We start from the raw sequence: 20,275 nt of genomic DNA, 5'->3' as shown, positions 1-20,275 counted from the left end.
GTCTGGCTTTGTATGACAGCACCCGTCAGCATCTGACAGTGTCTTAACCACGGACGGGGTTTCTGTTCACCGTTCTCTCTCGCTAAGACACGAGCTCCGTGGAGGTCGGGGCCTCGCCCGTTTCTCTGCCCACCACGTCTCGCTGCGAACGCTTCCTGGCTCGTGGTACAAGCCCCAGGGGCAGCCAGTGGGGGCGGGTGAGAAAATCACCTCATTTAGTGGGCGATGTTATTCCCGCGACACTGGATGCGTCATAACTGGGAAGCCGACCGCGGGGGCCAGGCCGGATGCCGAAGGCCAGCCCTGCGGACCCTGCGGGTGGAGCGCGTGGGCGCCCACGTCTCGAGAGCCCTCTCTCTCTGCGCGACCCTCGTCGGCTCCCCGGCCCAAACCCGGAACTGCCGCCTTCTGCTTTGCTTGTTGTTTCTTAGCCCTTAGGTACCTCGATCGTACCAAAGTATCAGTCTGTACATTCAGACGACAAGGGCACAGGTCACCGAAAGGCGGAAAGACTTCGAGTTCGTGGGGAACGAGGGATCGCCTTCACGCGGAAGTCGAGAGGGGGTTTGAAAACCTGAGTCTAAGAAGTGAAAGTAGTAGATTAAATGCCCTTGTCTAACTGGCAACCCATGTTCATCATGACAACCAAACAACAAACACATCCGTTACTTCTCTTTCCCTCGGGCTGGAGCCGACTTATGCCACAGTACAGATCTCTGAGATGGTCCCCCCCCACCCCCCCGATTCGCTTCGGGCCTCTTGGATGCCTACGGAAAGATGCTCTGGCGTCTCCACTTCCTGGAATAAGATGAGAACCTCAGGTGTTTTCCAAGATCAAAGAGTCTAACAAAGGTCAAATTACTTCCCTTGCACTTCAAAAATGAAAAAAAGAAAATTCTAGAAACTCTGGTAAATCGCTCAATGGCTTTCACTTTATGTAATATCAAAAGACAGTGAGGTGGGCCCATCCGTCCTCCCCGGGACCGAGCTCGGCTGGGGGCGGACTCGGCGCTGGGCTCTGCCGACCCCCCTCCTCCTGCACTGTCTCTGCGCCATTGGCATCCACAGAAAAGGCAAGTCCCTGGAGGACGTGGTCATAAGGGACACATGGTCTTAGCCGACGGGTCGCGCTGTAGACGGGGAAGTGGCTCTGTGTGCCGAGGTCCACCTGTTAGCCGGATCAGGTGGACGGGGCTTTTGTGTGCACGTCACACAAATGACCTCTGGGAAGGTGTCAACCTCCCTTTGGTCTTGCGGTGACTCACCCACCATCGTGAGGTCACGCCTGCGATTGCCCGATTATCAAGATGACCACTGAGAAGGACGAGGAGCCCGTGGGAAAGGAATACAAGCGGTCAGACAGGCCCAGGACCAAATCCCGGCCCTCACGCCCCCAACGCACACTCCCTCTTAGCCGGTGACCTCGAAACGCCGCAGCGGAGGATCACTCAAAGAAGAGAAGGGTTCGTTCGTGTGGTGAGCACGTGTGCGTGTTTTAACACTGCTCTCCAAATAAATCTTTTACTTTCAGTTTAAATCACAAAACAAGCCAACCAAAATGAATGTGGACTGTTGGCCAGTCCCTCTTCCTGCCGACCACCTTTTTTAAGTTAAATAATCCACGTGACTCAGTGGAAGTTCCAGAACTATCACAAAAGCCTGCGGAAAAGATCCGCTCCGACGCGGAGGAAGCCCTCATGAACCATTTGTTCATGAAACGGATCGATGAACAAAAAAATGGATTGAGCTGACCCCGTGGAAGGAAATACACAGTCTGTAGATGATGGAGAATGGGGATCTGTGAGATTTCCTGGTTGCCCATTTATTCATTTCTGCATTTCTCACATCGCCTAGAATAATCACGGTTTACTTAGAGAAGAGCTTGAGAAATGCAACTTTATGCGCAGCCTGGACGGCAGGAGAGAGAGAGGAGGAGAGAGAAATGCACGGCGGCCAGCGATCGTCTTCTTCCTCGTACTTCCTGCAATCGTCCAGCGCGTAGACACGTCGCTGTAAGCAACGTGCGTAAACAACAACAACAACAACAAAACAACAGCGGTGGATTCGCGCCGTTGTTACAGGTGCTGAGTGCTTTCTACTCACGGGCGTGGGCGACGCCGGAAGCCCGTCCATTCATTCCACGGGCCCCCGGAACCCGCAGCGGGATAAGCAGGACCCAGCGACCGAGCTCCCGGCGACCGCGAGAGACGGCCGAGCGGGGAGACTCCGAGAGCGTCAGGCACGGATGCTCGCGGCAGAAGGACACCTGTCCAGGTGTGACGGGGGCGGGGAGGCAGGGCAAGTGCCCGAGCACCGCCCGGAGCAACCACCCTCCTCCCAGGTAAGGACAGACGCGGAGGGAAGAGAAGACGATGCGGCCCACAGCCCGCGGCCGGGAAGACGTCACGGTTTTAGGGGAAGGCGCGTTACGACAAGAGGACGCGGCGCGTGGCGCCGAGCGGCGCGGCGTGGCCGCAGGGGGAGCCGCAGGGGTCTGCAGGGGCCGCGGCCGCACCCTGAGGCCTCGCGGTTTCCCTGGGTGCAGAGGCCGACGGAGGACGATCTGCCGCCTCGTTCCAGAGCCTTTGCAACGTGTACGGAGTCTCCTCTTTACCTGCCGCTCCGCCGTTAAGCGAGAAGTTGGCACAGGGCCGGAAATTCATCAGCAGAATGGTGCGCGGACGGAAGAATTAAAGCACGGCGATTCCGGACGGGACGGGGGTCCCGCACACCTTCTGCGGGCCCCACCCCGGACCGGCCAGCAGAGCTCCCCAAATCTCAAAGCGGATTTCGCTCAAAGGGCGCCCGATCGCAAAATGAAGGCCACGGACTGATAGAAACATCGACGTAATGTTAATATTAATAACATTAATAATACTAATCATGACCAACCTGAAATTTGACAAAAGCGAAAAATTCTACATTACATATTAGGTAACATTAAAATGAAAAAAAGAAAAGAAATTACCAATGTCTGACACAGCACTTAAGAAATGTCGTTCCTGATTTAAACAGAAGAATTAAAACCTTTTTGGAAATTTAAGATCTGCATTGTTTGCCAAGTAAAGTTACATTTATGAAAATCATAACCATAATGGAAAATTCCCAGAGGCATAAGCTATAATTGGTAAAATAATGTGGATAAAAATTTATTCATAAACTTAATAGTAATTATAAAAATTAAAAGGAAAATTGATTTTGTTGAATATTAGTTGAGTAAAATAAAAATAAAAGTAGAAAAATTAAGAATGATTTAATCAGGCTGCATATAAAAATATGCAGGAAATTAAATTGGCTCAATAGAATTTTTTTTCTGTGAAATCTATCCTCAAGGAAAACTCATAACTGTTGGTATATTCCCATTAAATATTTTTTCATCAGAGTTGAGTCTGAACATACTTGGGATCAAAATCATGGGGTCGGGGCGTTCTGTACCCCGCAGGAAGCCACGAGGGAGGGATGCAGGAGAGTTTTACCCCGGGCGGGGATCCGGGGGGCGGGGGGTGGGCACGGCACAGTGAGGACTGAGCTGAGGCAGGATTTCAGGCCATTGCTCCCATCGGCAGCGATGAGAGTCCCAGCAAAGAGTCGCAAGAGGCGGTGGATTTACAAACTGTTTAAAAGACAGAATCCGGACGACCCGGGAAATCCCTACACCTGGGGAGCAGAGCGAACAGGCTTGAAATATCCCGAAGGGGGCGCCTCCCTGCCCGCAGCCGCAAGCCAAGCCGCCTCCTCGGAACCCTCGCAGGATGTGCGGTGACGCCACCCCGCGACGTCCCCGCGAGGTCACGGGGTCGCAGGAATGAAGTGGACACCACCGCGGAGGCTCTCGCGGTCCTCGGACGTCCTCACACACGCAGCGTCACCTTGGACGCCTACGGGGCTTTATCAGGGAGGACGGTGCGTCTCGGACGGAACGTGGTCTGGATGGAGACTACGCAAGTCACAGAGCTCGATTGCCAGAGCAGCCCTCCCTCTAAACGCCATGGTCCCCCCCCACCCACCCACCTTGGAATGGCTCCTGACTCATGTCTTATGATGCTTAACGCGTCTCTCATCAGTAAACGAACGGTCGTTGTTATACTTTGACGGGACGTGTTTAAAACCATCCTACACGCTCCCTTCGGTGTTGTTTGGCATCGGCCTCATCTGCGCGGGGTTCTTTAGTCGTCTCCGTGACCGTCGGGTTCGTGTGCGTTAGGGCTTCGTTCTCCCTGCGGTGGCCCACCGGCGAGGGGCGTACGGTCACCTCCTCAGCTTCTGTTTCCCGATTCCTGAGCCCGACCTCGGCGGCATCAGCTCCGCTGTTCTAGAGGCAGAGGTCGCTTTCTCGGAGGGCAGATGATTCCCCTCACTTTTCGGTTGAAAGGAATTTTAAAAAACATACACGTGGTGACCACTTCCATTTGGATAGCATTGCACGGAGTTACCATTCCATCACACGGGAGAAATGGGGAAAGTAACGTTTCCACTTCAGAGACGTGGGCCTCATTTCTAGCCAGAAATAAATGCTTACCCTTTACACACTATAGGGCTGAGCGCTAGCAGAGATGCTAAAGTTTGTTTCAGCCCAGGTCTTTGGTCAAGAATCGAATAAAAATGTCGATGACCTTGGTGATCATCTTTTCAGGAGTGAATCAGTGGGAACTGCTGCGAGGCGTAGCGGGGGCCGCCTGCCCTCTGCCCTCGGAGACGGCCCCACGGCGCGAGCATCAGGGCATCAGGGCCCGGCCGGGCCTGCAAGGCTGCACCCGGCTCCACGTAAAAGCCTCGTTCCCCCCACCAGCGGGCCCCTCCCCGCATCCCTGCTGCTCTTCCTGCAGGCGTCTGTATCTGAAGAGCCGCCATTACCAGGAGCAGCCAGAGAGCGGGTCCCGGGCACCCTGCGGACAAGTTTGCTGAACCGTGGATTTTTAAGAAGTCAAGACTCTTTCCAGATAAGAAGTAAATTAAGGAGATGAAAGAAGGAAATAGCAAAAAAACAAACAAACAAACAAACAAACAAAAAAACGAAACAAAACAACAAAACAAAACAAAACAAAAAACATAAAGAAAAGGAAAAAAGGCAAATCCTATCAAGATCCAGAGGCAAAATTATTCTGATAAAATTTCCCGGCTGCCTCCGTCACCCCACTTTGCCTGACTGCTTTTTTTTGTCTCTCGTTTCTCCTTCCTGCTGTCCTCTCTTTCTGAAATTTTTCTTGTCCTCCTCCTCGCTCTCCTCCATTATTATAATCTGAAGGGTTTTTTTTTTTTTTAAAAAGATCATTACCGTTTCAGTGTCCAGTGAAAAAATCAAGTACAGATGGTGACAGAAAAGGCAGAAGACACAGCTTCTGCTTCTGCGCGGGCGGCCGCGGCGGTAAGGACGCCAACCGGCCAGCAAAGTGACAGTAATAAAACCAGCAACGACAGCCAGCCGAGACTGCATGTGACTCGAGGAAAGGCGGTAAAGAGCGTGTGCCTTCAGGGGCGAGGAAACAGGATCTGCCCAGAGCCTCGGGGCGCAGGGGCGTGGGTGTCGAGACGGCTCCCCGCTCCTTCCATTTGAACCGGTCGTCAAAGAGAAAGAGAAAAAGGTCCCCGCTCAGCCCGAGGCCCAGCCCCCGCTCGCTGGTGCTCCCCATGGCTCCGGCGAACACTCCGGAACGAGCGGATGCCAGCGTGTTCCCCCCCACCCCCCCCACCGGCCTATTTTATACCTTTGGGCCGTGAGTGCGGGAAGGAATGGATGAGGCTTCAGACGGATTGAAAACCGATTGCAACTCTCCAGCCGCGAAACGACAAGGCCGCGAATTTGGGGGGGTGGCGGCGGAGGACGAGGAGGAGGAGGAAACGGTTTCAGAGACTCTTGAAAGTAAAATCACAGGACTCGGGGAGCACGGGAGTCTCTATTCCAGACTGTATTACTATGGCAAAGATAAAGCAAGATTCGGCTTAGCCAAGGAGGCAGGTCCGCGCCTCGGAGAGGCGAGTCTGCGGATGGAGGATGGAGGAACGGAGCTTCGATAAGCGGCCCCGGGTGGTGACGGGGCGCTCCGAGAGTCGGATACAGGAAGAAGACCGGCCGGGGATCGAAGCCCCGGGAACCCCGATATTTAAAAGTAGACAAATATACAGGACCAGTAGACAGATGATTGGTAGACGGATGGATATATGTGTGGACTCTATAACTACATATAAAATATACATATATTTATGTATAAATATAAATATGTTTGCGTGTTATGTAACTAGTACACATAGCACACACATGTAACAGGTGTGTGTATATGTGCGTGTGCCGAGTGAACAGTATAGAAATCGCTGCGTCCCTGCCTTACTTAGTTCAGTGTCATTGGTGACAGAATGTCAACCAGCCCAGGACAGAGAAGAGACCCACTCAGACTGACTCCCTCGGCCTGTGCTTACTTATAGTTTTGCAGAGCAAGAGGGAAAAAGGCAAGACAGACCCCTAAGCCCACCTTACTGTCCTCTACCAAAATGCATTTTAAATTCTAGTCATGATAAGGTTTTTATTAGGGAAATACTTCAAAAACCGATAATCGTACTCACCCCCCCCTACATCTCCACATCGGAGAATGTTTGGAACGTGATCACACTGATCTCAGAATGGGTATGGAACCCCTGCGCCGCGCGAGACACAGGACGTGTTTATAACCCGAGCTGTTTCCTTTCCGGGCCAACGGGAAAATGAAGAGCGACAGCCAGGAAGTGGATCTCAGCTGCCGTGACGCATGACCCCCGCGGCGAGGCCCACGCGGGTCGCGGCCGCCCGGCGAGAAGTCCGTGACAGCCAGCGGGCAGCCCTCGGCGCCTGCTGCTCACGGTCACCACCGTGAGTTCCGGCCTCCCCGGCACAGAGGCGCAGGGCGCAGAGGCCACGAGCACTTGTGCGATACGCCCCAAGTCAATAGCTTCTGCAAACGCGAAACTCAAATCTAACACACGGAAATAAAACGTAATCTAACTCACTGGTTGCTAACACAGAAAATATAATTTCAGGCATTAATAGCTTCCCGAATGAGACGTTGAATCACAAAATGTCTCTCTGAACTTAAAAGCACGATAAACAAGATGTGTGGATACATATTACATCTCTCTCTCTCTCTATTTTTCCCCAAAACTAAGTCCATATTTCAGGAAGACGAACACCTTTGAGAAAAATGTTTGCTCTCAATATTTATGTGAACAACTGAAGTTAAACTCAATCTTCTAAAATAAATCTGTGTACATCTGTTCATTTCTTTATAGTATAAATGATCAGGCGAAATTGATTTTGGATCATTTCATACTCTTATTTTGATTATAATTCAAGATGTTTACTGTGGGAAGCTGAACTGGAAATTCTGTTGCTCTGTGGCCAATAAAAAATTTTCGTATTCCTTGACGCTCTTATATAAATGCTTTGCAACAGTTCCTGGGTGGGCATTTTAAATGGAAATCTACTCTGATTTATGATAACACACATGTTATCACCCTATTAAAATGATCATTCTTTATCATTTGTTTTTGATGATGATAAGGAAATTTATAGGGATGGTAACTTGATAAATAGTTCTATGCGAAGACGACATGCTGTGTGTCCCTATGTAAAAATATGGACTCTTTGCAGTTAAAAACACACACACAACACTCACAGTGTTCGCCACTCTCCTTGGTTACGTAAAATATAAGTCAACAACAGGACGTGCTCGGGGGGCAGCTGCCGCCCTGCGTTTTAGAGGAAAGGAAACTGATGGCAAGTTAAAAAAAAGATTTCGAAGTGAATTCCAAGAAGCAAGATTTAAAAAAATAATTTTCTCCTTGCTTTTCACTTATTTGGAACTCCTACAAAAATAAAATAAAATAAAAATAAAATTAAAAAACACCTCAATTTTGATGTCCTTTCAAAAGTTAAAAAATACAGCGTTAGATACTACATTATAGAGTAACATTAAACATCGATTTATTAGCTACGTTTAACAATCGACGAAAACATACTCATGACCCGAAATGAAACTGCTCAAAAATGTCCACTGAGTTGACCAGAAGTGTACAGAGACCTCACACTTAAATAGCTACCTGACGTCCCACTCGTCACATTTTCCTACAGAATGCGGCATTTGCATGGTTGTTGAGTTTGTATATTTTTATCTCGTCAAGATTCTACCATCTCCTGTCACCCAGGAAGGGTGGTGGCCTCATGAGAATTTTCAAAGCAAATAAGAATTAAAAGTATAAGTAAGGAACCAAAAACTTGAGTTAGACCACGTTCTGTGATAAGAACATACAAAAAAGCTAACGTTTTCTCTAAAAGCCAAGTGCTTTACTTTGAACTTTCATGTAACTAAGTGCTCAAATAAATATTTCACCAGTAAGCAAAATTTGAGGAAGCAACCTCCCGGCCGAGGAGAGGGAGTGGCTTACATGCCACCAAAGCCATAATGTGACCTTTAAAATTATATTTTTTTGTTAAAAGGATAAGAATTCACATATTTCATCACTGAAATTCTCTCAGACTTTCAGAAACGCACGTTCACGCAGTTTTAAGGGCTAAGCAGCAATGTTGCTTTCTGACACCCTTGCACAGCTGGTAAACAAAGATCCAAAGTTTTCCTCATAAATCCTGATTCCCCCCCCCCAAATATTTGTGCCTTTCTAAACGGAAGCAGCGTCTCTGCCGCCTCGCGAGCCACGTTTGTCTCCCCTGCCCCCGCCTGGACCGTTTCTCGGGGGGGCTTCTTCACTTTCGGTCACCAGCCCTTCACTTATTTCTGTCCATTTCAACCCGAAATCTCTCCACAAGCCACGCACGGCCGAGGAAAGGATGACATGCTCGAACCTACCTGCACCCAGGTCCAGAAAGGCACAGCCGAAGGCCAGCAGTCTCAGCCACAGGTACACGGTCATCTCTGGAAAGTGGCCGCGTCCCTGGGAAGCTGCATGCGTCCGTCCGAAAAGGTGTCTCCGCGAGGGCCCGTCTCCGCGGCGCCGGGTCGGCAGGAACAGGGCGAAGGCGAAGGCGCGCTCTCCGCTGCCGTCTTGTCGGGCGGGGAGCGGTTTCCTCCTCTGTCACCCCAAGACCAAACCACTCTCCAGCTCCGCGGGCTGCTGGGTGGTGATGTCAGATTCGGTTTTACTAACTTCTGCAAAAATCGTGTAAAAGGTCCTCTTTGCAGGAAGTCAAGAAAGTCGTTCAAAGTCCGTGCAAAGCCATCTTAACTTCCTTAATTCAAGTCATTAGGCTAAGTGGGAGTTTTTAAAGACTTTTTCCCTTCAGAAGATGTTTTTATTTTTTATTTTTTTAGATCCGGATAACGCTCCCTTATCATACTCATTACGACTTTCAGAAACTATCATCTCTCTTTCCCCCAAATAATCGATACTTTTCTTTCCTAAGAGATTGAAAAAATAAATAAAACAGAACAGATTCAGCTTGGGCGTAACAAAATGGGGGCTGGCGAGGGGATCCACTCGTGGGATCAGGAGGAGATCACGCGCCCGTGATCGGAGACGGTCAGGCGAGGACACAGACACCTGGCTGTCGGCCACTCCTGGCCAGCGGTCTAACTCGCCACTAGGGTATTCACACCCCGGCAACATGGCAGCTTTGGCAGCCATACCTATTTCCTATGCAAAAGCATTCAGAGGGTTCAGCGGGTTCGCCCCAAATCGCTCACCGATGTCCTTCCTCCTGGGGCCAGGAACGAAATCAAGATGTCGCCTCCACCACAGCAAATTCTGCTTCCACGAAAGCCATCGCTGTGTGACTTGACGTGATCCTGGTGCTGCTGATGGGGGGGGCGGGGAGGGGGGACCCTGCAATAAAAAATCCAGAGCCATGTTCGATACAAGTTAACCTTTCCCCCCCTTTAGCGATGCCTCCTAACCTTTCCGATTAAAAGAAAACAAATTCCCATACGATGTCCTCTGTGGCTCCGACCCGGTCCTTAGGAAGTCCATAAATTGGGACAAGGGATACTGTGAATTCAGCAATGCAACGAAATGAACTGGTATCATTATCGCGATATTCGGCTTGTTTAGAGACAACGGTGTGCACTCATGCAAGGGATGGTGGTCTGGACTGCAGATCATGTTTAAGGGGCGCCTGGGGAGACAATGTTCTCGCCACAACCCCTCGGTCCCCACGTAGGAAGCGCCAAATCGATCTTTCGATATTTATGAACTTATTCATTTTACTCTTCCTTTGGCCGCTGGGAGCCGCAGAGCCAAATTTGCACACACACCCCCTCTGTGCAAACAGACATAACCCCACATCTTAAATTCTAGATAATAACACGATAAGGAGGTCTTTGTTATAATTATGATTTTATCGTGATGATGATGGTCAGAGCTGACTTACTGGGCTGTCACCACAGAACTGCGCCGAGCACTTCGATTGCATAATGTGACTTTTACGACCTTTGCTATAGATAATGACATTAAACCCTCTCATCTATGACGTTCTGGGAGGTGAGGTGGTGCGCCCGAGTCTCACGGCTAGGAAGTGACGAGTTACGTTCTGAACCCATCTGGAGATTCGCCTTACTCTCCTCACCTGCCCCACTAAGCCTCACGCTTCTCCCCTTTCTGCAATCGTTTTTACGATGTACTTTTATCATTTTCAATCTCTCGAAGACAGGACATCGACTCCATAAAAGTGATGCTGTTCTTTTTTTCTTTGCAAAAGTATTTGTCAGCAAAATAGTTTTTTACATGATTTTCTTTAAGCGACAGCTTGAATGTCGCTTTCTCGGTGAGGTTTCCCTGAGCACCCCACTTAACAGAGGCCGCCCTGTGCTCTCGTCCCTCTCGGAATCTGGGGAGATATTGTTTTCTCTGGATCTGGGGAGATACTTGTTTCTTCACATCCGCCTCTCCGTCCAGGACGTAAACCTGACTTTTCTGATGGTGAACCGTGAAGTCTAAGGCGTGGTTACCAGACACGACCTTTGGAGAATGAATGAATGAGTGAATGGATGAATGAGTGAATGGACGCGTGAGACCTGCACGTGAGGCTGTGGTGCGGCCCGTGTGTTCGGGGTCGGCGAGGGTGGGAGATGGGGAGACGCTCGGGGAGCTGGTGCTGTAGACCAGGCGCGGGACGATGGAGACGGTTCAATGAATCGCACCGGCTGCGACGAAACCTGGCACGTGCTCTTGTCGGAGAATAAAGCACTGCAGGAGCGCGAAGCAGGGAACGTGCTCTCTCTCCATCGTGCGATCCTAAAACGCAGCCCTGCGTCCCGCCGTTTTGTCTTTTGAAAATCTAGGAGGACGGAGACGGAGAAGGACGTGACCGTAACAGTCCCTGCCCGCGCATCGCGTGGGCGCAGGTGTGCCGGCCGCCAGAAGAAGGCGGCGAGACGAGCTAAACCGGACGTGGGAGTCGGGCGTTCTCGTCGCTGGGCGGATCCTTCCGTCTCGACCCAAAGTAACGAGGAGGCCGCGAGACCCGCCCCGCGCCCTGCTGAGAGACGGAGAATGAAAGCTGGACAAACGTGCCACGTCCGGTTTTAATCGGCTTAAAAGCGCCGTTGGCCGTGCGCTTCGCGGAGCCCGACTGCAGCCCGCGGGCCGGCGTGCGGCCGGGGCGACCCCCGCAGAGGGCCCGGGGCCGGGTCCCTCCCGGCCGGAGGCTTCGTGTCGTCCGTGTCCACAGGCGGAGGGGCAAACGCACGGACCAGATCACGCGGTTCCCGGGGGCGACGCGCGCCGGGTCGCGGGGTTTTCTCTTCGACCGCGGCAGCCGTCGGAGCTGGTGTCGCCGCGTGACCTTTTTATGTTGTTTTCCATTTCTGTTTTCGTTTTGGATGAATGAACCGGCCCAGGTCAGTGGGGCACCTTCCTTTAGTTCAGCGACGGAACTTCAGTTCGAAACCACGTTTCGACGTGGCGTTTTCGCCTACAAATATGTCAAATTCTGTGTCACTCGGACGCAAACAGAGACGGATCGAGGACCATTGTCAACCGAATCTTCCTTCCTGTGTCTCAGAAAGAATGAACAGCGCGAACGCAGCACGAAAAGTGACCTCTCCCCGGGCGGCTCATGCAGGTCTATGCCGGCCGAGGCCCCCGACCCCCCGCGTCCTCCGGGAGGCCCTCGCTGCCCCCTCGCTGCGCCCCGAGGGTGACAGTTCACACGTCCACCGTCCACCGCCCTCCTGCCCTCGCCCCGAATCCTGCCTCCTGCCTGGAGGGACGGGGCGCTCGGGGGTCCACAGACAGCAGTGCGGGGCTTGAACGCCGGCTGTCTGCCCCCTCCACCTGCCCTGCCCCGGCCCCCGCGTGGCACCCGCTCACCTGACCGACCGGGCCCCTGGGCGCCTCCCGGCCCTCCCCCCGTCCCCGCCCACCCCCACCCCCAGCCGCCAGGCCCCGCGTCTCCCGGTCGCCGAGTCCCGTGGCACCCTCCTCCGACCTCCCCGGCCGCCGCCCTGCGCGACACCCTCGCCCCGCGCCCTGACCTTCCTCCGGCCTCCGGCCTCTCCTCGAAGCCGTTCTCCAGGATGCAGTGGACGGTTTCTTAAAATGTAAATAAGTTCGTGTTTCGTCCCGACATAAAGTCTGTGTAAAGGTTCATTTGCAAGTCAAATAAAGTCCCGGCTCCTTATCAGCGGCGGCCGGGCCGCCGAGTGCCAGCCCCGGCCGGGTCTGCCCGCCCGTCGGTCCCTGTCCTGCTCCGGCCGCGGCGGCTACTGCGGGCGTGACCGACCCCCTGTCCCTCCTGCCCCTCACGACCGACCGAGTCCTCCCCGTCTTCACGCCACGGCCTAGTCATCGGCCCCCGCGACGCGGGCCCAGCTCTCGTTCCGTCCTTCTCCGCACCGCCGAGCCTTCCCCTCCGCGGCCTCTTCGATAATTTGTCCTGTCATTTAACCGGCCGTTCGTTTACTCACCAGCCTTTCCTCTGCCTCCCCGCTGGGACGCGAGCCCCGGGATGTGACAGGGGCCTGCTCGTCTGGCGCCCCGTGGAGCCGCTGGCACCGGGAACTGGGCACATGTTCTAGAAGCTTCCCAGTACGTATCTGAGAGCGAAAGACAGAATGTGATGATAGAGACAAACAAGTACGTGGGTAAATATATAAACAAACAAAGGACGTCAGTTTCCTTCTTCCACGTGAGGCAAGTTTAACCCGTAAGAAGTTTTCTTAGCTAGAGACGGAGCATCGCACGCAGATGGCTGACATTTTCCATCAGCTTTTCTTCCTAAAAACGCGGCCGCTGCCGCTCAGCTCGGAGACCGTGTCCCGGAACGGCGTCGCCTCCGTGAACCGGCGGCTGCGACCCGACCAAGCGCGGTGATTCATCGAGCGCCTGGCGTGAGGCCTCGCCACCAGGAAGGGCCGGAGAAGCGTTGCCGCCTCGCAGAACGCGGCCCGCGGCCCAGACCTCGACCCGGGACCCCGAAGCTCCTCCCCTTACTCTCGACCTGACCTCGGAACCACTGAGTCTCGTTTTCCTATTTCCCTATTCAGGGGAAAGTCTCCGTCGCTTCGTACCTGTGAAACCAGATCGCACGCTCGCTTCCTCGGCTAACGAGCTCGCGCATCCATCCTCGCCTCGCTAGGAAAAGCTTCAAGACACTTCCAGAGTGAACCTCAAGAGTGCTGAACGGGACAAACGTTAACACGCTAACCTTTTCCAGAGAAGACTCTAGTGCAATCCCCCAAATAGTTCAGTCTGTAACCCGTAACCGTCTTGAACCGTGAGTTTCAAAACTGCCAGCCCATCTCCTCCAGCCTCCGACGCGGCGATTTAAGAACCAGACGCGGGTTCTTAAATATATAAACATGCAGATATACGTACACATGGCAAGATCAGAAACCAAAAGGTTTAAAATTCATTAGCCTGAGGTCAGAGTTATTAGAATCTACAGTCTCCAGGCCTACGCGAGCCTCAGTTCCAAACAAAAATGCGCAATGATACGGGACTGGCTTTGTCTTTCTCAAGTCTGAAATCAGAGCGGAGAGACGTTACCGCCTTGATAACCAAACGGTACTTGCGAAAACGTTCGCTGATTCAGGGGGAAATTATCCAACAGATATCCTCTGCCCACCAAAAGTCCCCCCTTTCGGAAAGAGGCCACAGGCCAAGGGTGCGGGGTGAAAGATGGCCACGCCTCCTTTGACAAGACCTGGAAAAATGGAAAAGGTCTTAAAAAAAATGGCCGCGTCTCTTTCCTGTCTCTTGAGTACTCATTCTCGACGCCTTGAGCCCGAGGTCACGGTCCCTCGGAGCGGAGGCCAGCGTGTTTTCCTGTCGGCGGGAAGAGAGTACGCACGTTCGGCTTTGCGGGATGTACGGTTGAGGAGAGCAGACGGTATTCAGAGGAACCTGGGTGGCTGTGTGCCAGCGAAGCTCTGCTCGGGAATCCGTAGTCGGACTTCATTTAAGTTTCAGACCTTGAGAAGCATCATTCTTCTTGAGATTTTTTTTTTTTAAACATTCGCAAATTTAAAAAACATTTCTCAGTTCATGGACTATACAACAGGCTGGAGACTGGATTTGGGGGGGAGAGAGAGAGGGAGGGAAGGAGGGAGGGAGGGATATCGGAACAAGGTGAGTCACCTGGCTGTCCCCTGTCAAAAGTCTTGACCCTCATTAGCATGAGACAGGATAATAATGTATTGTTTCAGGCCCTGATTTTTTGGATAGTCCGTTAGGCAGGAACAGATAGCCAGAGTAGCTCTTACGACAGACAGAACCATAAACGCTACACTGGATTGTTTTGAAAACCCTGGGTCTCTCGTCTAACCCCTCAGGACGCCCTTCCTCATTAGGCCATGAACATCGACCGTATTGATCAAACTAATAAAGTTTTCTTGGTTTCATTATCACAACGAGCAAAGTTTCCATCAAAACATGTCGAAAGGTGCGAGCTATCCTAAAATCACACGGGAGCTGGGTTTTCTGGTTTTGCCGTTGCAGACGGGGCAGCAGAGGAAGCCCCCCCCCCCCCCCGCCCCAGAACCAGCTTCGAAGGACGAAGCGCCTCCTTCAGCGCCCTGTACCGCCCCACGGCCTGTGTCACCCCCTGCAACTCCTGCCCCGACCGGTCCCCGTCTGGATGTGCTGACCCCTGCGGCTCTGCTCAGGTGGGGCAGGCGACCCCCCAAACCCACGTCCACCTGAGTAGAGCGTCCCCCTGCACAGAGCCCCATCAGAGGAGGTGGCATGTCTGAGACAGAACTCTCGCTTTTTTTTTTTCTTTGCTGAACTGAAAATTGAAAAAAAAAGAAAAGAAAAGCCTGGCCTTTGGATCTTGTCTTGCTGCCCGCCCATCCCCGTGGGAAGGCCAGCCAGCCTAAGTGCGCCGTGGGGCCGGGGGCGAGGGGCCGAGGGGCCGGCCACGTTTGCCCGCCCCGCCCAGCTGCGGCCAGTCCAGCGACGCCTCCCGCGCCCCGGCTCCCGCGAGCCCGCACGTCGCCCCTCTGCCCGAGTCAGGCTCAGTCGAATGTTGTGACGCTTGCAAAGGGGCAGCATCCGGTGTCACCGCGTGGGCAAGGACTCTCCTGCTGCGAAGCACTCGTTTCTTTACTCCCTGACACAGAGTTGTGGACTTATGTCTAGCACAGGCCCGGCACGGGCGAGGGGGGCGCAGGGCCTCAAACCCACGCGGGAGCCGGGCGCCTCCCTGCCTGCAGCTCCCCGACCTGTAGGGAAAATACACGTATCGACAAGTAATCAAAATGCAGTGTGATGAACGCATGGTGTTACTGTGGCCTGAAGGAGGAAGTCATCAGCTATGCTTGAGGGGTCGGCAGGAGGCGGGGGGGGGGGGGGGGAATCGCCCAGCGGGGGGAGGGGCGGCGGCCCAGCTGCACCCCAACTCCGCTCAAGCGCCCGTGGGAGGCAGCGAAGCCCCGCCGCCCGCTGTGAGGACGGGAGGGACTCGGAGGGCCGCGGGGTGCTGTGGGGGGGGGCGGATCTCAGCCTGTGGGCGACTCGGGGTCGTCAGGGCACCGTGCGCCGGGGAGGAGGGGGGTGGGGTCCATGCGGGGCCCATCGCTCTGCTCCGGGCACAGGTGCCTGTGACCGAACAGAGGGACAATGATCCCGACGCCACAGGGCAGACGTGGGGGACCAGCGGCGAAGACCCCGGCGGGGTCTGGGGCGACGGCAGGGGCCGCCGTGGAAGCCGCCCGAGATTCCCCCCCGGTGGATGCCAGGCGGGCGGGCAGTGCCATGAAGGCGCAGGGAAGAGGGGACCGGAGCGGACCGTCCCCGCCTCGCGTGGCGTCGCTGGAAGGCGAGGCGCGCCGGGAGAGGCCCCCGAAGCCCCGGCAGCCTGGCCACCCAGCCGCTCTGCAGCAGCCGGGCCACGCGGCCGCCCCTCCCCCGCCCCGGCCCCGTAGGAAGTGGCACCTCGGTCTGCAGGATGCAAAGCAGCTCGGGGGGAGCGGCGCCTCGCGCACCGCGCTGGGCTCTGATGTGGGCGGAAGTGAGCGCGGCCCGGGGCCCCTCGCGCTCGCCGTGCAGGTGCAAAGCGTGGGCTGCACCCTCGCGAGCAGCACCCGCGGGCCCCGGGCCGCGCCTGTCGCCAGCGGCTCACAAAGCCCAGCGAGCCGGGCCGTAGGCACCGGCCTCTGTCTCCCTCGGGGCCTGGCTTCTTGGCCCAGCACCGAGCTCCTCGGAGTGGCCCTTTTGTGATGGACTGGACAGCCCCCCACCCCCCGCCCCGTGCCACAGGGCCAGGGGACCCTGGGCGGCATGCTCACAGGAAGTCGTGCTTCCTCTTGAACAACACTCACTCACGGCCAAGCCTCCTAACTAACCCTACCCCGCTGCACGCGCACACACACACACACGCATGCACACACACGCACACACATGCACGCGCACATGCACGCACACACACACGCACGCACACATGCACACACATGCGCACACGGGCCCGGATGGGAAGCTGGGCTGTCCCCCTGTGGATGGTGGCCGGGAGCAGGGGCTTGGCAGGGCAGGAAGCCGCTGGCTGAGCCCCAGCTCACCCCTAGGGCTGAGTTCACCACGAGGTTAGAGCCCCCAGGAGCTGAGGTGGAGGCGCCCGGGGCTCTAACTGCCACATGTCAGCAGACCGGCCTGGCCTTGTCCTAGTGGGACAGCAGCTGCTCTAGGACGCAGAGGCCCCCGCCCCTCCCTGCCGCACGGGCAGAGCCCACACACCCCCGGCCCAGCTCAGCACTCAGCACCTGACATGTCTTCATTTAAATAAGAGCCGGGCTTAGACCACCCAGGACGGGCTGAAGCTGTCTGCTCCGCCCACAAACGCAGGGGTCAGGAGAGGACCGACCTTGTCACTGTGACTTCCATCCCCCACGAAATGGCAAACCGGTGACTGACAAAAAAGAGAGTGGGCTTGAATGGAACCCTATCGATGGCAAGACTGGCTTTGTCGTCTCAAGGGCATCGCCAAGAAAGGGAGTGTTTGCGTCTCAGCCGCCCGGTTCGAGGCTGTGGGAGGAACTCGGCTCATTCCGTTAGATTCTCCCTTCTGGTCCCGCGTGGATGCGATTCCCGGGTCCTTGGACACCAGCCTCTTCTGTTGCGGTTTGTGCTCATCTTTGTTTCTTCGAAAGGCAAGAGCCGGGTCCCCGTTTCGCTGCGTTGGAAGACCCTTTGCTGACTGCCCGTGGCGACGGTTTTAAAGGACACGGACGAGTCTGGGCTCTCCCGACGGGGGAGGGCTAATCACAAGAGCACGGAAGTGCGGCCCCGCGGCTGGGCAGCAGCATCGAGGGGTCCCGCGGAGTCGCCGAAGATCAAGCCAGGACCGTCCCAAGTCAACGCCGAAAGCGCCCACTCTCGACTTCTTGTTAACAAAGCAATAAATGCCGCCCGGCTTGAGACGCTACTCGAGAGGCTCTTCTGTTATCAACTGATTCTTGCTGGCAGAGGACGGAACATCCAAGCAGCCATTTAGGCCCGACGGTACGCGGTAAGAAGGTACGTCGTGGGCGGAGTCGCAGGAGTCCAACTTAACGACAGCTTAACTGACAACATGCGGTGGGATGAACGACACATACATTTAGTTATTCTTAGGTCGGGATTTCTTCTCTATGCCTGAGGCAGCTTGGCCTCACGCAACAGGGCGAGCCAGACGAACTTGATCCGAACACTCGCCCCTCCGTGTGGTAACTCTGTGACTCTCGGCCGCGTTACCTGCTTCGTGCCTCTGTTCCATGACTCGATCCGTGTGAAGGGCCCGGGACGCGGGGAGGGGCCGGCAACGCACCTCCGAGTGTCAGATTCCTCGGCGGAGCCCCGGGCTCGACGTGAGACCCACGCGACGTGCGTGTCTGTCGGAGAGAAAGTTCTCGGTTAATAATCCTCGGTCCACCCCGAGAAGAGTAACCACGGCGAGCGGAGACGGGGCCGTCCGCAGCTGCTCAGCCCCAACCGCTCCTAGACACAATCTCCGGTGGAAAGGAAATGTGCGTTTTTACAATCCGGTGGAATATTCTGACAAGTGTCAGCATCCGCTTAGCGAGAAAGTTCTTGGAAGTCAGGAATTGAACCTAAATAGGAGGAGGGGGTGACGAAGACCCAGGCGTCCTGCGTCCACTGGAATGAACGCCGAGGTGCACGTCGGGTGACAGGGGTTGGGGGGAGCAGAGCCGTCTGCTGAAGACCCTCGCTGGACCGTCCCGCGAGGCTCCGCTATCCGCCTCCGCCATGTTTTGCGACAGGGCAGAAGCCTGAACTCGTCTTCCATTGGGTTCTCCCCGGTGAGAACGCTTTCCAGACCCGTGTCCTTGGCCTTGGATCATTAAACCTGTGGCCGTTAGAGCCCAGATGTCGGCAGCTGCACCTCTAACCGCGGCCGGCACCCTGGCCGTGAACCCTGAGACCCGCCATCTGGTCTAACGATGTGGTTTTGTTTTCTGCTGGAGCCCGGATAGTTCCCCCATGGTACTCGCTCGGCCCGATCCAAGGGCAGTGATGTGTGACTTCTGGGCGGCGGCTCAACCAGACAGTACACAGCTCACCGAGTCGCCTTTTCCTGCTACGTGATCCTGGAGGCGGCTCTATCGCCGGTGTCCGAGTGACCATCAAGGGCAGAGAGAGAAGGGTCCCCGCAACCACGTGGTGAGCAAGAAACAGAACTTTCTCCTGTCAAGCCTCGGTGACGCTGAGGCCGCCGGCTCCCCTCCCACGGCTGAACCTCCCCGATCCGGACGACGCCCCATCAGAGGAAGCTCTGACACCCACACCAGCAAGAGCTGTCCCGGGGGTGCTACACGAAGACCCCTCCCTGAGCCCCAGGGAGCCAAGTATGCTTGCGAAGGCCAAGGCCCAACGGCAGGCCCATGTCTCAACCTCAAGGTTACTAAGCTCAAGGACAAAACAAGGGGCTCAAAGTCAGGGTTCTGCAGCGAAACGGCGCCACGAGGGTACACACACCAACAGGGTATGGGGAGAGAGAGAGAGAGAGAGAGACCGTGAGGGACTGACTCACGCCATCACGGCGGCTGAGAAGCCCCTCGACGCCTGGGCTGGAGGCCGGGGCCGTCGCCGGTGAGATTCAGCCGGAGAGAAGACCTGAGAACCAGGAGAGACCGCGACGCAGACCCCGGTGAGGACGGGAGACGAGAAGCCCGTCCCCCTCCCCTGCGGTTCCACTCAGGCCCTCAGCGGGTCTTCGCTTAAAAAAATAAATAAAAAGCAAAAAAAAAAAAAAAAAAAAAAACGAAATAAATTGATTAATTAAAATGATTAAATTCGAAGAAAAAAAATAGAAAATAAAAATCGGGGCCATGTCCACCACAGGAGACGCTCGAGGTGTCCACCGAGGTGCAGGGAGAACACGTTTAAAAACGTCGTTTTTAAGCAAGAAAGAAGCGCTGTGCTCTCATGTCGCGGAAGCGCCGAGCCCGGTCCTCTGGCTCTGTCGGGAGGCGTGACAGAGAAGCGCAGACACCCGTCCGGGGCGCCGTTACACCGGGGGGGACCGAGGCGTCTCCAACTCCGGTTCGCCCCCGAGGGCGTGGCGCCTTCGGCCCCGCGCGGGCGCCGCTCTCCGAACGCGGGGGCTCCACACGATTCCCGCGGAGCCGAAGCTCGTTTTCGGCACCGTGAAACGGCAAATCTTCCGACCGTTGTGGGAAACGTCGCCCGCGGACTTGAGGGACGACAGGCAGTTACCGGAGAGACGGCGACAAAATCCTTCGTGTAATCGGTAGATGAAACTTCGACCCGCAATTTAAGAAGCGCGGTTAGCAGCGCGCCCTTCCTCGCCGGGGTCCGGGGGTCCGCGCCGCGCGCATTTTCCAGGCGCGACGACCGCTGCTAC

At 55.2% G+C, this 20,275-nt stretch overlaps 1 protein-coding gene and 1 long non-coding RNA gene across 2 annotated transcripts in view; both read right to left on the bottom strand.

Annotated features, from left to right (window-relative positions):
* PTPRC (protein tyrosine phosphatase receptor type C) overlaps positions 1-9,104 on the bottom strand; it is a 76,625-nt gene extending 67,521 nt beyond the window's left edge. The window contains 1 exon segment of the mRNA XM_016150556.2: positions 8,832-9,104. Coding sequence (XP_016006042.2) covers positions 8,832-8,895 — 64 coding nt within the window. The 5' untranslated portion in view covers positions 8,896-9,104.
* A 2,535-nt stretch (positions 9,105-11,639) lies between these two features.
* LOC107513636 lies at positions 11,640-19,614 on the bottom strand. Its single transcript, XR_004955441.1, has 5 exons — positions 17,276-19,614; positions 13,488-14,390; positions 12,885-13,013; positions 12,453-12,552; positions 11,640-11,890 (listed from the first exon to the last, which is right to left on the bottom strand). It is a non-coding gene; the product is annotated as an uncharacterized LOC107513636 (long non-coding RNA).
* Positions 19,615-20,275: the final 661 nt, after the last annotated feature.

The sequence above is a fragment of the Rousettus aegyptiacus genome, unplaced genomic scaffold (genome assembly GCF_014176215.1).
Source record: "Rousettus aegyptiacus isolate mRouAeg1 unplaced genomic scaffold, mRouAeg1.p scaffold_m13_p_18, whole genome shotgun sequence".
Lineage (NCBI taxonomy): Eukaryota > Metazoa > Chordata > Mammalia > Chiroptera > Pteropodidae > Rousettus > Rousettus aegyptiacus.
This window is presented reverse-complemented; position numbering and strand designations above follow the sequence as displayed.